General features: G+C 42.7%; 1 protein-coding gene across 2 annotated transcripts in view; it reads right to left on the reverse strand.

Annotated features, from left to right (window-relative positions):
- Window positions 1-12,187, reverse strand: part of COLQ (collagen like tail subunit of asymmetric acetylcholinesterase) — a 39,850-nt gene extending 27,663 nt beyond the window's left edge. For both annotated transcript variants that reach the window (XM_075705547.1, XM_075705546.1), the window contains exon 1: window positions 12,082-12,187. In XM_075705547.1, coding sequence (XP_075561662.1) covers window positions 12,082-12,187 — 106 coding nt within the window. The remainder of the gene's footprint in view (window positions 1-12,081) is intronic.
- Between the last annotated feature and the right edge of the window lie 1,498 nt (window positions 12,188-13,685).

The following is a 13,685-nucleotide window of genomic DNA, read 5'->3' on the forward strand; positions in this document are numbered from 1 at the left end:
ATGCATTTATACTGTCTTTTTTCCTGAATCTCTTTAGTCCTTGGGTGATAGATCTCTAATCAGGCTGGGGGCCTTCTGCAAAGGTTTGGCCAAGGACAGCAAATATTTATTTATGTTTGTTGGTTTGTTCCTCTGGCTAGTGGCAGCTGGAATGGGTGTCTGTGAATTGAAGGGTGGCAGGGAGCCAAATACAGTAGGAAGAAAAGCCTACGGTGAAGTATCTGGTATTAATAGAAAATCTCCAAATTAAGTTTCTAGGCAGACAAACCCAACAAAATTGCTAGATTTGTGTGCAAATCAATCGCAGGCTGGATATTAGTCACATCTCAAGGTAAGGCAGATTTTCTAAGCGACAGAGATACTTTTAGTTTTTCAAATGTCTCAGAAAATGTATTATATCAGTTCCACCATCCCATGTTAATAGGACAGCATTTCCCCCCGTCCTGATGCAAAAAAACACGGCTGCCCAGAGGAGTGTGATTCAGCAGTATTCAGGGGTAGTTTTTGTTATCCAGGTTTTTTTCTCTTTCAAAACACTATTTGTGATGGTACCTTTGAGAGATGAGTCAATTAAAATCTGAAAGGATCCATAACGAAGACTCTTTCTCAACTTTCCCTCACAAGTTTGAAACTCAACTAAAAACTTCAATTTAAGAGAAAGGCAGAAGTTTTATAATAAAAAATAGAGATATTGTTTCATTTAAAGCTTTAAATACATACTGAAAATGCCAGTGCTCTTTAAAAAGTAGCAAAGGTTTGAGTTCGCCTATCTCCAGTTCACACAAGCAATAAAATACAAAGATATGTAGAGTTAAGTTCTGTATTGGCTTATCCTGAATTCAGTCACTCTTATGCAGCTGTAACTAAGGCCTTCAATTTTTACCACACAGAATTCTGTGGTTATCATAATTTCAGAATTGCATTTGAATATGTTGCATCGGGACTAAATTGAATATTATTAAAGAAATGGACAGCTTGTAATTTAACAGGATACAAAATGTGATTATTATTTAATTTTAGGCCACATTCCAATATCATCACTCTTTCTTAGTATTACCTTATTCCATGATCTAGCTAAATTTCAATAGCATTATTATCATTCAACAAGAATAAGAATATCAAAGCTGGCCTGATGTGGCTTAGTTGCTAAGAGATCACTACCAGGCACTGCAGAACAAGGTTTTCATTACTGCAGTTGTAGTGCTACTTAAAAAAAAAAGAAAAAGAAAAAAAAAGATATTAAAGTGGTGTTCTTTAAATATTTTGCAAAGATAAGATTAAATATAGATGTACATATACCGCTTTAATAGGATACTTATCATGTCCTCATGAGTAAAGTGAAGTCCTGAGTTATAAAATATTGGGATTTTCCCTTTTTGGCAGTGAAGTTTAAAATTCTGTGGAACAGCTTGTATTGAGAAAAATGCTATACCTAACCAAGTTGATAGCAAAATAGCCATTGATGTCAGCCTTTTAGTCTTATTCTAATACTGCTGTACCACAAGTTAGGTTGAAACCCAATTTAGGTTTGCTGGTATACACAGTGATAGCATGCACTGATCTCAATGCAAAAACAAACAAGAAAAAGGTATCTAATTACTACTATATAGAATAGATATCCATTATCTAATGATGTAGGTAGTTAATATTTCAGGGAATCCATCATTAATCATGGCTATGTTCTGGAAAGTGTACTTGTAAAGCAAATATGTAAGAAAAGGCTGGTCCTGAACCCGAGGACCTCCCACATTCAGGTATGGCAGGTGGATACGACAGCAGAGGAAGCAAAAAAATGAGTGAGTCACGAAGTGACTACAGGTATGACTGCTATAATTTGATCTTCCACTAAGCACTGCATTTCATTGGTATGGATTTTGTAACTGCAAAAGATGTGCAACCATTATAGTATTGGCTTGTTTTGTGTATCACAAAAGGGTTACCTCGACAGGCTACAGGCTCTCTGCAAATGCAATGTATATTTTTGTGCTCCAGGTTACCTTTGTTTGCTAAACACAGCTTCAGAATGCTCCAGTCCCCATCAGTAGGAAAAAATCTCAGCCCAAGAATAGGACTGTCATGGTTTTCTGCGAAATGTGAAGACCCTGCCTACACAGAGTGCGTGTTTGCATATCTCATATGGAAACTGCTCTTTCAACAGCTTTGCTATCAAAGAACGTATTCAATAAGAGAAGGAAGACAAAATGAAACACTCCTTATAGGACTTGTCTAAGTGGCAATTGTTTTCAGAGAACATAAAAATTATAATAGTCAGCTTTAAAATAGAAAGTCTTTATCATTTTCAAACTCAAATTATTTTTACAGTCCAGACTGTATGTTAATCTAAATCAAGAAAGTGACTGTATAAATCTGTGGGTATACTGGCAATGGTTGCTTCAGAAAATAACGTATTTTAGATAAGCTGTTGCAACGTTTCATTTTGTTCCTGCAGACTGCTTGCTTCTGACCATAGCTGGAAGTTGGGAACTCTGATCTGAGATGGGGCAACACAGAGGCAGTGAGAAGCCTTCACCCAGGCTGAGTGCCCCCATAGTGGGGCTCGTTGGTCTCTGAGCCCCCCTAGAGCTGCTCCTAGAGCTGAGCTTCAGCCCTACAAACCCCACTAGCTGGAACAGAGGTACCAGAGAAATGCTGTCCTGGGTTCAGGTTAAATTTACAGGATTTCATTGAAAAAAAATCATAAGTAAACCATGAAAGTGACTTTTATCCTACAATCACAAAGCTGTAGGCCAACTGTCAGGAGGAAAGGACAAGAAAGGAAAAAGATACTTAACATGTGTTTCCCTTCCTGTCTGTGACCGCATTCATCCAGCAAGCCCTGCCGGGAAGCCGAGCTGCTATCCAAGGGCTTGTCACCTCCACAGCAGCGCTGGTGGCCTGCCCAGCTTGTGACGGGCAGGACTCCGCTAGATGGAGACTTCTGATGGCTGACACCCCATCACAGGTGCTTCTCCCACTTGGATGGCGCTCAGAATTAATAATAAACGAGCTGGGCAGACTAGTCAGTTAATGAATGTGAGCTTGTACAGCTGAAACTGAGACTTTTCATCTGCTTTGCTGTCATTCGTTCAGGCTCCTCCTACCCTCCTTGCAATGCAAGGAGAGCAGCGTGCCATGAGCCGCAGCCACCCAGTACTATTCTGTACATCTATTGCAAGGTGATTAAAGCACTTTTTCCTTTTAAGTTAGGAAAGTTTAAGAGCTTGTCAAAGCTTTTGAGAGCCATACAGGTCAAAATCCTTTATTTACAGAGCAGCTGCAGGTATTAAGCTCTCCTTTAAAACCCTGAAGACATGCACCAACATTAATGACACATACTTCTCTAAAATGTGTTTTACAAAGCTTTGTGACCCAAAATGTGCCTTAAGGACATATAAGCAGAGCTGGGAATACAGCTTGTGTCTGGAGCTGGGTCGGGCACTCAGGTTCGCACCAGTCTGCATTTCTCAGTACCCTGTTGAACGTAGACCTTATAGTTGATGGCCTAAATATATCTTTTCCTATAAACCAGCTAATATAAATATGCCAAAGAAATATATCAAGCCCTACAGCTTAGGTAATGGTGTCTGTGTGGAGGAGGCGGTGACCCATGATGCTCCCGTGGGAGTTACAGGATGAGACGCAGGGCTGCACCGCTTCCCAGCTTCTGGTTTCCTCTTGCTTGAAATGGGGCTTCAGAGTCTTTAAGGAACAGAGCAAAGCCCATCAGAAATTAATTCCCCATCCTTCCAGCAGAAAATGAAAAAATCCAGCTGCAACCTTGCCGGTTTCTTTTCAGCCAAGAAAAACTCATAAAAATTTGAAAATACTCTGGTTTTAATCCCCAAAGTGGCTACGGGCTGTGGCAGCAGTAATGTGTACTTTAGCAGCTGGCGCACGCTCAGAAAGAAGATGTCATAATAAATAAATAAATAAATAAAAGTATTTAAAACCCGACGATGTTCAAAAAGCTTTGACAATAGCACGAACCCTGGCACAGTGCCTCGACAGCGGATCTCGGTATTCATCTGGCCGGAGGAGCAAGGACACTCTGTCCCCCGTCCTCACGTAATATTCAGCCCGCGGCCCCCACCATCTCCTGGTACCTCCCGCGTACTCGCAGGCAGTGAGGCCCCAGGTAAGCCCTTTGCAGCCCGGCTGGCGAGCGCTAGGCAGCTGCATCTTTGCAGGCCAGCCTTAGAAGACACTGCAGAAATGGCAAGATGCAGGAAAGCACAGAGGCGTGTGAGATTTCTAAGCGAGGGAGAGGCCTTTTGCTCCCTATACGCAAATACTTCAGACATTTAATCTGTGTGTATGTGCATGTTTGAGGGCAACACATATGCCAGAAAGGTCATACATTGTTCTCTCTGATTGACCGCGGAAGGAAAACTCTGAGATCAGTACAGAAAGAGAGGATCATTTGCTTGTGTTGGCTCTGCGCTCCAGTTTCACAACAATAAAATCCCAATAAAATTGGATGGGTGGAACACTTCAATGGGTTGTAATATGGGTTTATAAAATAAACCCATGGGTTATAAATCCCAATAACCACAACAGGGCTATTTTGTGCAATTTTCCTTCTATTGCCTTCCATTTGCAGAGGTCCAGAGCTCTAGACATTGCTCAACAACGTTGACAACTCTATGTGCTCCCCTTCAGTGCAGGAGAAACTGGAGGAGGCACAGAGAAGTTAAGCAACTTCCCCAAAGCCACAGATGACTCAATTACAATACCAGAAACAGAGTTCCAGTCTGGTAAATCACAGTATCTTGTCTCAGTCATTTTATGAACCGGATTATAAAACTCAACTGCTTGTCACACCAGAACAATATTACAAATACTCTGAGTATTAAAGCCTGAGAACCTACTGCAATGTGTAGAAGAGCCTGAAACCCTAAAGATTAAGGCAAGATGGCTGCTGTGTCAGCCCCAAAAGACTTCTATGTGTCTTTCACTGCCACGCAGTCCTCTCCCACTTTATCTGTGAGCTCAGCAGCAACAAAGCCAAAAGACACCAGTGCCACCCTTCTGCAACTGCAAGATCATAATCTGTCAGTGCCGGCATAGATCAGACATGTCCTTGACTTTGATGTTGCTCCACCGTATGCTCAGACAGTCCCAGGCAATCCCTATGAGACTGTGGGTGTTGCTGTGTCCTCAGAAAGACGTCAGAGAAACACCTTCGAAGTCCACTTCAAAACTTTGCTAGCATGGACTAAATTAATTCCTCATGACTCCCCTGCTGCAACAGATTCACAGCCCAGCTGACTTTATTCTCCTGCCTTTCACAAAAAAATCTCTGTATTGACTTGGTATAGTAAAAAGTCATTAACTTTGTAGTTTCAAGAAGCTAAAAAAAAAAATCCATCAACACTTTTCCCTGGGTAGAAGAAAACTGAAATTGTAGCACTGCCTTCTTTAGACAAAACATCTCTCTCTACTCGTGTGCATTCCCTGGGTACATGCATTTATGCATACACACTTGCTAGTTCCTGAGAAACATGGTTAACAGCTTCTTTTCTCTCCCCCGCCACACTCTCTGTCCTCTTCTGCATTCTTTCTATATCCATCTTCTCATCCCAAATGCCCTTTTACCATGATAGTTGTGTGACTACAGAAAGCATCGCCCCTATTTCCTCTTCATTAAAGCGGTGATTCCTTGGAGAGGAGAAGGGAAGAAACAGAAGATCTAGGCTGGGGTCTGTTAATTCCTGTGGGGTTTTTCTCTCTCACCTATTTCTGATCTTCCTCAAACAATTCCCTCCCCGAATTGAAGGGCTTTCCCAGTTCTCCTCTACCTACGAAGCTGCAGCATGAAATAGCTCTCCGGGACGTGTCCTGGGTGAGCCCTATGTTGCATGACAGCTGCATGTGCCCCCCGATTTTGCCATCACGCACTATCCTAGCACCAAGAGCTAAAGACTGCAGGGACACATGGCCTATCCTGACTACAAACTTCCTCCTGTACAAACACAAATTACAGCTTTCTATAGTTTTAACTAAGATTAGCAATTTCTTTTGCTGCAATCAAGCTGCTGGTGCTCCTGTGCCAATACAGCCCACTCACGGGAAGCCTCTGTGTCCAATATGAAACAGACTGTAAAAACCAAGGAGGCTAAAATGTGAAGGCACAGACCCTTCCCTTCCTGTGCAGGGGGGTAATACTGACAAACCCACAAATGACCTGTCTGTAATAGGAGCAGAGGCCTACAAGCACAATCTGTCTTCAAGTACATAGGGAGTAAGCTGATTTTACAGCACTTCAGATTGCTTGTCGGTGAAGCTCCCACCCTTTCACTAAGAACACCTGAGTTTGAAACAGCTTGCTTTGCTGTGCTGGAATTTAAGCCTCCACCTTCCAGTCTGGTCACAACAAAAATCTAGCATTCACCAGCACGTTCAATACCTATGGACTACAGATAGTGTTATGCTCATTCACAGCAGTGATACAGCATGGACAAGCTTACCCAAACCAGTTGGGATCTCCATGCCAGCTGCAGCATCACTTTCAGCTGAGGTTCTCTTTTAGACTGGTTGCTGCCTGTCAGAAATATTCACAAGTTATAGAAAAACCTTCAGATTGGTTACCGCTTCCTTCTCTGGAAGGCCAAGCAAGCACTGCCTCAGCTCCTGTACTGACCTCTGTCCATGACAGCTGGAGAACTTGTTCACCACAAAAGAACTACCTGAAAAATACTGGCTTTGCTGGGATTGTGGCTTCAGAGGAGCTTCCACAGTCTCAAGCTGGACAGCTGCCTTACTTGTAACACAAGTGTTGCCCCAGAAAAAAAATCTGAACTGGCCACCAGTGTAGTCGCAGCTTCCTGCACTTCAGGAGTCCAGATATCAAACCTGGTTTCTCTATTTCAGGATGTCTCTGCCCCCATCAGCTCACTACATGAAGCTAACATGAAGAGGAACACAGGGGGACCACGTGGTCCTTTGACATGCATTTTCTTGAGCAAGTGAACATTCATGAGGCTGACCTTAAGCAGCATTTATCGAACCCTTTCCCTTCATTTGCATTATATTCACTGAACCTTTTTTGACAAGCCGAGCACCTTGTCGTCCAGCAATGCCAGAAGCAGGTCAGAAGCCCCTTTCCCCTCCTGCATGCAAGACCCAGAGCTGTAATTAAGGAGCCTTGCCACAACCAGCTTCCATCTTCCTCACTAGAGGCTGTGTCCTCTTCTGATTTTTATTTACTGCTGCAAGGCAAATGCCACAACCTCCCAAACTGCCTCTCATGTCCTTTCCTTGTCCCTCAACCACAGGATCAAGTGGGCTTCTACACATTGGTCTACTGCTGATTTCACGGGACCTCCTGGGGGTCCTTCGCTATTGCAGCTTGCGTTGGTCTTCCCCTTGCCCTTCCTGACACGAAGCTGGGGGCAGGCACGAAGTCGTGGACGGGCTGTGCACCAGCATAGCTGCTCTGCTCTCACCTGACTCGGCACAGGCATTTGCACCATACACCACCAGAGAGGGGTCTATGAATCCTCAGGTAATTTCATCCCTGAGTATTATCCGCATTGACCTGAGCAGGAAACCCAATTTGTGATTCTCACAGTTTGTATCTACCAGGGGAGAAACTACAGATAAAGTCAAATCAGGTGCTTCTTTAACGTACCTGCATTTATTTTAAAGAGCCATTTACGTAAAGCAACAGTAACCACACCATACTAGACTGTTATTTTGCTACCAGTCCAAGTCTTTCCCCAGAGGCTGTTCAGGAACTGCCTTCTTTACCAGCTTAGAAGAGTAACCACTACACCACCCTTCTTTCGGCTTGTCTTTCTAGCCACTCATTTGGGCTACCAAGTGCAAATGGCCAGTCCCAAGGTTATTGTTTTCTTTCAAACGGAAGAGATATTCTATTGAAAGAACATGTTGCCTCCCTTTCAGGCTTCTGTGAGCCACAAACAAGATAGAAAGCCTTTAAATGCCCACCCGAGTCCAGCCCCAAGACCTTTGCCCAGCCAGATTCACAGGCAGGTGACTGCCTTCTTTTATGGCCAATGATACTTTGCTTTCCTTCTCCTAATGAAGCTGTAGCCATTGCCAGTGGCTCATTTCCATCAGGAATTTTAATCCAACCAAAGCTTTCCTGCTCATTTGTGTTCCATGAGAAACCACTTGACCAATGGCATCAGGAAACATGAAATTAATTATTACTCTACCCTTAATTGGTTTAGTGGTGGACTGGTCTTAAAGGTCTTCTCCAACCTAAACAATTCTATGATTCTATGACTCTAGGATGCTGGGCACCTCATGGGCCCTTGCTGACTTTCCAGAGCAGAGCCAGGCTTCCTTCCCTGAACCGATGTTTTTGCCCCTCAAAGATTCACCTCTGCTTGCTAGTCACCCTTTGGGCTGTTTTCCTGGTAGGCTCTGGCTGCTGCCTTTGAGAGTCTTCCAGCCTTTACTGTTGGTCTTATTTTAAATTCCTTCTGCATCTTTCTTTCTTCTGCAAGCACTCTGATCATTTTTTCCCTTGTGATTCTACATAAATAAATATTTACAATTACTCTCCTTAGGAAAAAAAAAAAATCCACCTGACATCTCTGCTGTCCATTTTGACAGTATTTAGGGCTTCTGCAGGTTGTTTCATTAGAGCAAAATTAAAATAATCCGCCTTGTCCTTCACTGCCATGTGGAACCACAGCCACATGCTTAGGCATGTTGTAATATTATTCCCTGAAGCATTTCCTCCAAAAATATGCTTCAGCACCAGGAGACTCAACTCTTTGGAGCTGACATGACATTCAAAATTCCAGAAACAAGGATGCACTGTTGCTTGAGGCTGATGGCATTACAAGGTGCAGCTGGCAGCAGAACAGACAAAGATCCAGATTATTCTTCTTTCCCCAGTTATTCTACAAACATTTCCCCCCGCTACCAGTTGTTTATCTCTGCTTTCTAGTTACTGCTTTGTGACCTGTTGCTATGCAAAGATGTGTGAGGACAGAAATAAAAGCATTTTTAGCCCAGAAGTTTTCAGACATACCTGGAAAATACCCAGAAGTATTTTCCCAACTATTGGAAAAACAAGTTGTCGCTTAAGAACGTCCTCACTGTTAAATGTGATGAGTTTTAGAATTTGCAAGCATAGTGCTGAAATCCATTCTTTAAATGTGAAATTACATCTTGGTGCCAGATACAAACAACTGACTCAGCTGACACAGAACATTTGAGAAACCATTAAAATAACCAAGAATTTAAATGGAATTAATTCACCTTCTCTAGCCACTGTGAGATTTCTACCAGAAAATAAAGACCTTTTTGCTTTTTTCTTAGGAGATGTTTCTTAAAATTCAGATGCAATCAAAGCACTAAAGGAATTTTTTATTATGTCATTTTTCATACCAAATAGCCCCGATATTAGCAAGTAATAATGGCACACAGGTATGTAACAGCTCCCCAAAATATGGCTTTTAATCCAGCCTTGCACTTGTGGGATTATGACTGAATCATCCACCAGATGTTATTTTTTCCACGTATTATCAAGTAAATATTTACAATACTTTTGTGCTAAAAGCCTTGCTAAGAGCTTGCTGGCTATAAAGAGAATTTTCAGTGGCTTGGCCAGAAGAGCATGGCACGGGGCTTTACTGTGGAGCCGTGCATGGGGTGGTGATTTGCCTGAGCTGCTACACTGGGAACCAGATTTCCTGATTGGGTTCACACCTTCTCCGTGCCTGAAGCCAGAAGCTGTCGACCTGCGGGGATGGAGGAGGAAGGGACCGCGGTCAGCTGCCGTCACTGCCTGGGGAGCCCTGGGGTCTCTCGTGGGCAAGCCCTGGGGGCTGCACCATGGAAACTGTGGTACTGCGAAGAGCGGAGTCTGGCCCTACGAGCAACAAGGCAGCATCTGCTGCTAGCAACAGCTGGTTTAAAGGCATAGGTTTGCTGTTTCACGCCATGATATTTGGGTGGAAGACTAGCCTGCCATCCCGAAGTGCTCTTTCTACTTTGACGCTATACCGTCCTTAATATTAAACCTGTACGTGTGGCACTACTGCTGTAAAATATTCTTATTGCTGTGCAATTATTGGTATTCTATCTCAGCTTTCTCACCCGTGCAGAATTTGGGATTGAAATGGTGTTCATAGCTTGTTAACATAGCTGAATTGCAGGTGAAATACTACAGTAGCCTTCTGCCCCAAAGCACCCGTGCGGACAATAATAGGCTATGCGTTTTCCTTCATATTTGCCTCTTCTACGACATTTTCAGCAGAAGTGGGAACTTGCCCCTCAGAAGAGAAAGGACTTGTTTGTCAAACCGTTGTTTTTTAAGAGAACAGTTTACTTCTCTAGACACACAAGTGTGTGCTACAGGAGAAAGGCCAGGCCATGCAGGCGATGGAAACGTGAAATTCTTGTTTGTCTGGGTGGCATCTACAAGTGTCAAATAAATGTAAAGCTCTTCAAAATAATTTTTGATGTCTAATAACTTACATGCTATTGCAAGACAATTTGGAATATATCAGAGAAAATAAATCTTGGTGATTCCTGTACCTCAGCACTAACTAATTCAACATCATGGAAAAAGCATACCCAACTGAACAGAAATGATAAGAAATGTAAATACTTTTTAGCATCCTATAGAGCTTAGCAGAAAAAATTATTAGTTCCTAAAGGTTCAAAAGAATGGATTGTTTTTCAAAGGATGTACTTCTTCAAACACTAGGCTTCTCTAGACGTTATCTTAAAAGCTATCTGAAATGACTACAGAACTCTAGCGGCTGCTTTATTAAATGCTATAGGGCTTTTCCCCAAAGGATATCTGCATTACTCTTGTGGTCCTCAGAATCTGATTATTTGCATAAGAATACCTTTAAATGAATGGACTGTTCAAACCATTGGGAGTGAAATACAGTGTATTAGCTCTACACATTTTAAAAGATTTTAAAAAAACCCTTAGAAGAAATCGTGCATACTGTTACTGTTATTTAGTGCAGCAATCTATCATCTCATACAAGCTACCCTTCTGATTACTTTCCTCTTTTAAATGCCCTGAATGTAAACCATCTGGCTCTATGGTCTCACCAGAGACATTAGAAAGGCCACATGTCTTTGGATTCACGTCTAAGGTTGATTTTATGTAGAGTCTTAAAATCTGCACCCTTTTGGTCACTGTCTTCATCTGAAAGACACGGGGAGGATCTGCAGGTATAGCTGACCTTGACCTACAAATCTCAGTTGAACCATCTCAGATTTGACACTGAGGGCACCCAGGATGTTAGTTAGAAGCATCTCTATTGACAGGTACAGAAGAACAGGCAGAAGGTGGGAGATAGCAATTTGCCATAAGTTGGTGAAAGTTCTTCAAAGGAGAGGTGGAGTCAGAGCTCTCGCCAGCTTTCCCCTTCCTTTGCACAGAACGTGGCTAAAGGAAAGTCTTGCTGATGAAATTGTAAAATCTATTAAGTGGGATTTCCAGTGCCCTGGCTCAGCTGACAACTAATTTGTTTTGCCTTTGCCTAGCAGGGATTTTCCATGCAGTGGACTCTTGCTTGCTATGTAAGTCATCCGAGTATTTGTTAGTGTCATAGCCAGAGCCAGATGATGTTTATTCTGCTAACATCCAGTCGGACTCTGGCAGCGCTCATTGAGGTCAGGGCTTTATTTATAGAAGCAGATATACATTGAGATTCATTTTCTTTCCCTTGCTGTAATCTACCTAAGCTCATCCAAAATAGAAAGAAACATGCAGACACGCAAGTAATATACTAATTGGGCCAGATCTATGAATTAGCACAGCACCATAGAAGCCAATGAAAAAAAAGCATTTTAGAGCAGCTGAGGATCTTGTCTATTATTTCTCCCAGGGAAGGGAAGGGAAGGGAGGGGTTTAAAACCAGAAATAAAAAAAGCAAAAACAACCAAGCAACAAAAATGTCCCGGCATGTGGCAGAACAGGTCTGCAATGCAAAATTCCTCCACCAAGATCTGCAATTGAAGGGTTTTTTTTTTTTTCTTTTTTTTGAGCCTGTGTTCCCAATCACCGGACAGTGCAAGAATCGGAGTGCAGAGGAGAGCTCCAAGCAAGGAAAAGTAACAAGACTTAAAGCAATTTACCTGCTGAAACTGAGAAGACATTGTCAACGTACGCAGTCTGAGATAAAGCAAAGCAGAAGAAAAGCTGCAGGTAAGATCCCCAGACAAGCGGGTTGAGGACCATCATGCTGGCTGCACCCTGGCAGATTCCGGCTCGGAGGCGCAGGGCTGCTTTGGGGATCTCTCTCTCCCCCCCCCTCCTCGCTCCCTCTCTGCCTTGCCTGCTCCCTGCCTCTTCCCTCGCTGTGGGATGCGTGTGTGTGTCTGTGTGTGTACGTCTCTCTCTCTCCCCCCTCCCCGTGCCTTTAGGAAGAAAGAATGCCAACCATTTCCCATTAAATCTTCTCCTTACACTAGACATGGTTATATTTAACTCCCGCGCTGGATCAGTTGCCCCTATTGTGGACATTAGCTGCTAAAACTGGGGCATGGGGGATTCTGATTTTGCTAACAGAAGCAAAAAGGCACTTTGGATAACAATAATGATGAGCAGGAAAGGGAGAAATTATAAACTGGACTATAAACAGCATCCTTGGGTGCAGGCAACCAGGCACCGACGTCGAGATGGATAAAATCCCTGATTGATCATCTTCTACAGGTCACTAATTGCCTTAATGAGAAAGATGAGCAGTGACCTAACATCTGCTTATCACTGGTAGTTACTAGCGTTGCATTCATTTACAGAGTGCAGCTCAGGCTGAGGGATGCCACGAAGGCTTCACAAACCACAGAACAGATTATTATTTAGGATTTCAGTGAAAATGACGGTATCACCAATAGTGCCAGGCATTGTGGGACCGCAGCGAGTTTACTGACAGGGTGCAACAGGTGGAAGAAACAATACGTGTGCCATGATGGGGTGAGTGAAACACTATCAGCTCCGGGGGTGGTGGCAGTCAACACACTTACATGGCACTGTGGGAAGAAAACAAACCTCTGATTCTCTGAAAAGCAGTGTGTGCCCTTGTTACCTGTACAAAAGCTTGGTGTTCCTATGCCTTATTCCAACTGGCAGAGCTTTGCAAATAAATTTCTGTCCTCAAAATAAGTAGCACAGGGTTCCTCCTTTCTGCCTGGGATCTGACAGGGGTTTCCATGAAAAGCAGAGGTACTCCTTCAGCATGAAAACCAACATTACTTCTTCTCTTCCAGATGGAGATTATTTTCTTTGCCTACTGCTTATTGTTACTCCCAAGACAAACATGGAAATCTTTTGGATTACTTACAGAATTGATTTTTTTTCATTTGAGAAAAGTACTCATTGACAGAGACGATAAGTCCCCCTGGGTGTTAACTCCTATTGAGTACACCACTAAAGGGCAAAGTGATGTACTTCCACAATTCTAGTTAAACAGCCTTGGCTGTTACTTTCAAGACATTGCAAAAATATTAACAAAATCTTTCTAAATGTAATGGTTTGATAGGAACAATCGCATCTGCCTTATATATTTCTATCCTTAAAGGACATGCTTAATACAACCATAATGCTTTCTAAAATCTCTTTCCAGTACTGCAACGCTTTGGATAACTGAATTGATTTTTTAATTTAATCTACCATATTCCACTGTCTGTTACTTTTTAGTATTTGGCTATTTTTAGTGAAGATGGGAGTTTGGCCTCTTTCT

Source organism: Pelecanus crispus, chromosome 2, assembly GCF_030463565.1.
Source record: "Pelecanus crispus isolate bPelCri1 chromosome 2, bPelCri1.pri, whole genome shotgun sequence".
NCBI classification, from domain to species: domain Eukaryota; kingdom Metazoa; phylum Chordata; class Aves; order Pelecaniformes; family Pelecanidae; genus Pelecanus; species Pelecanus crispus.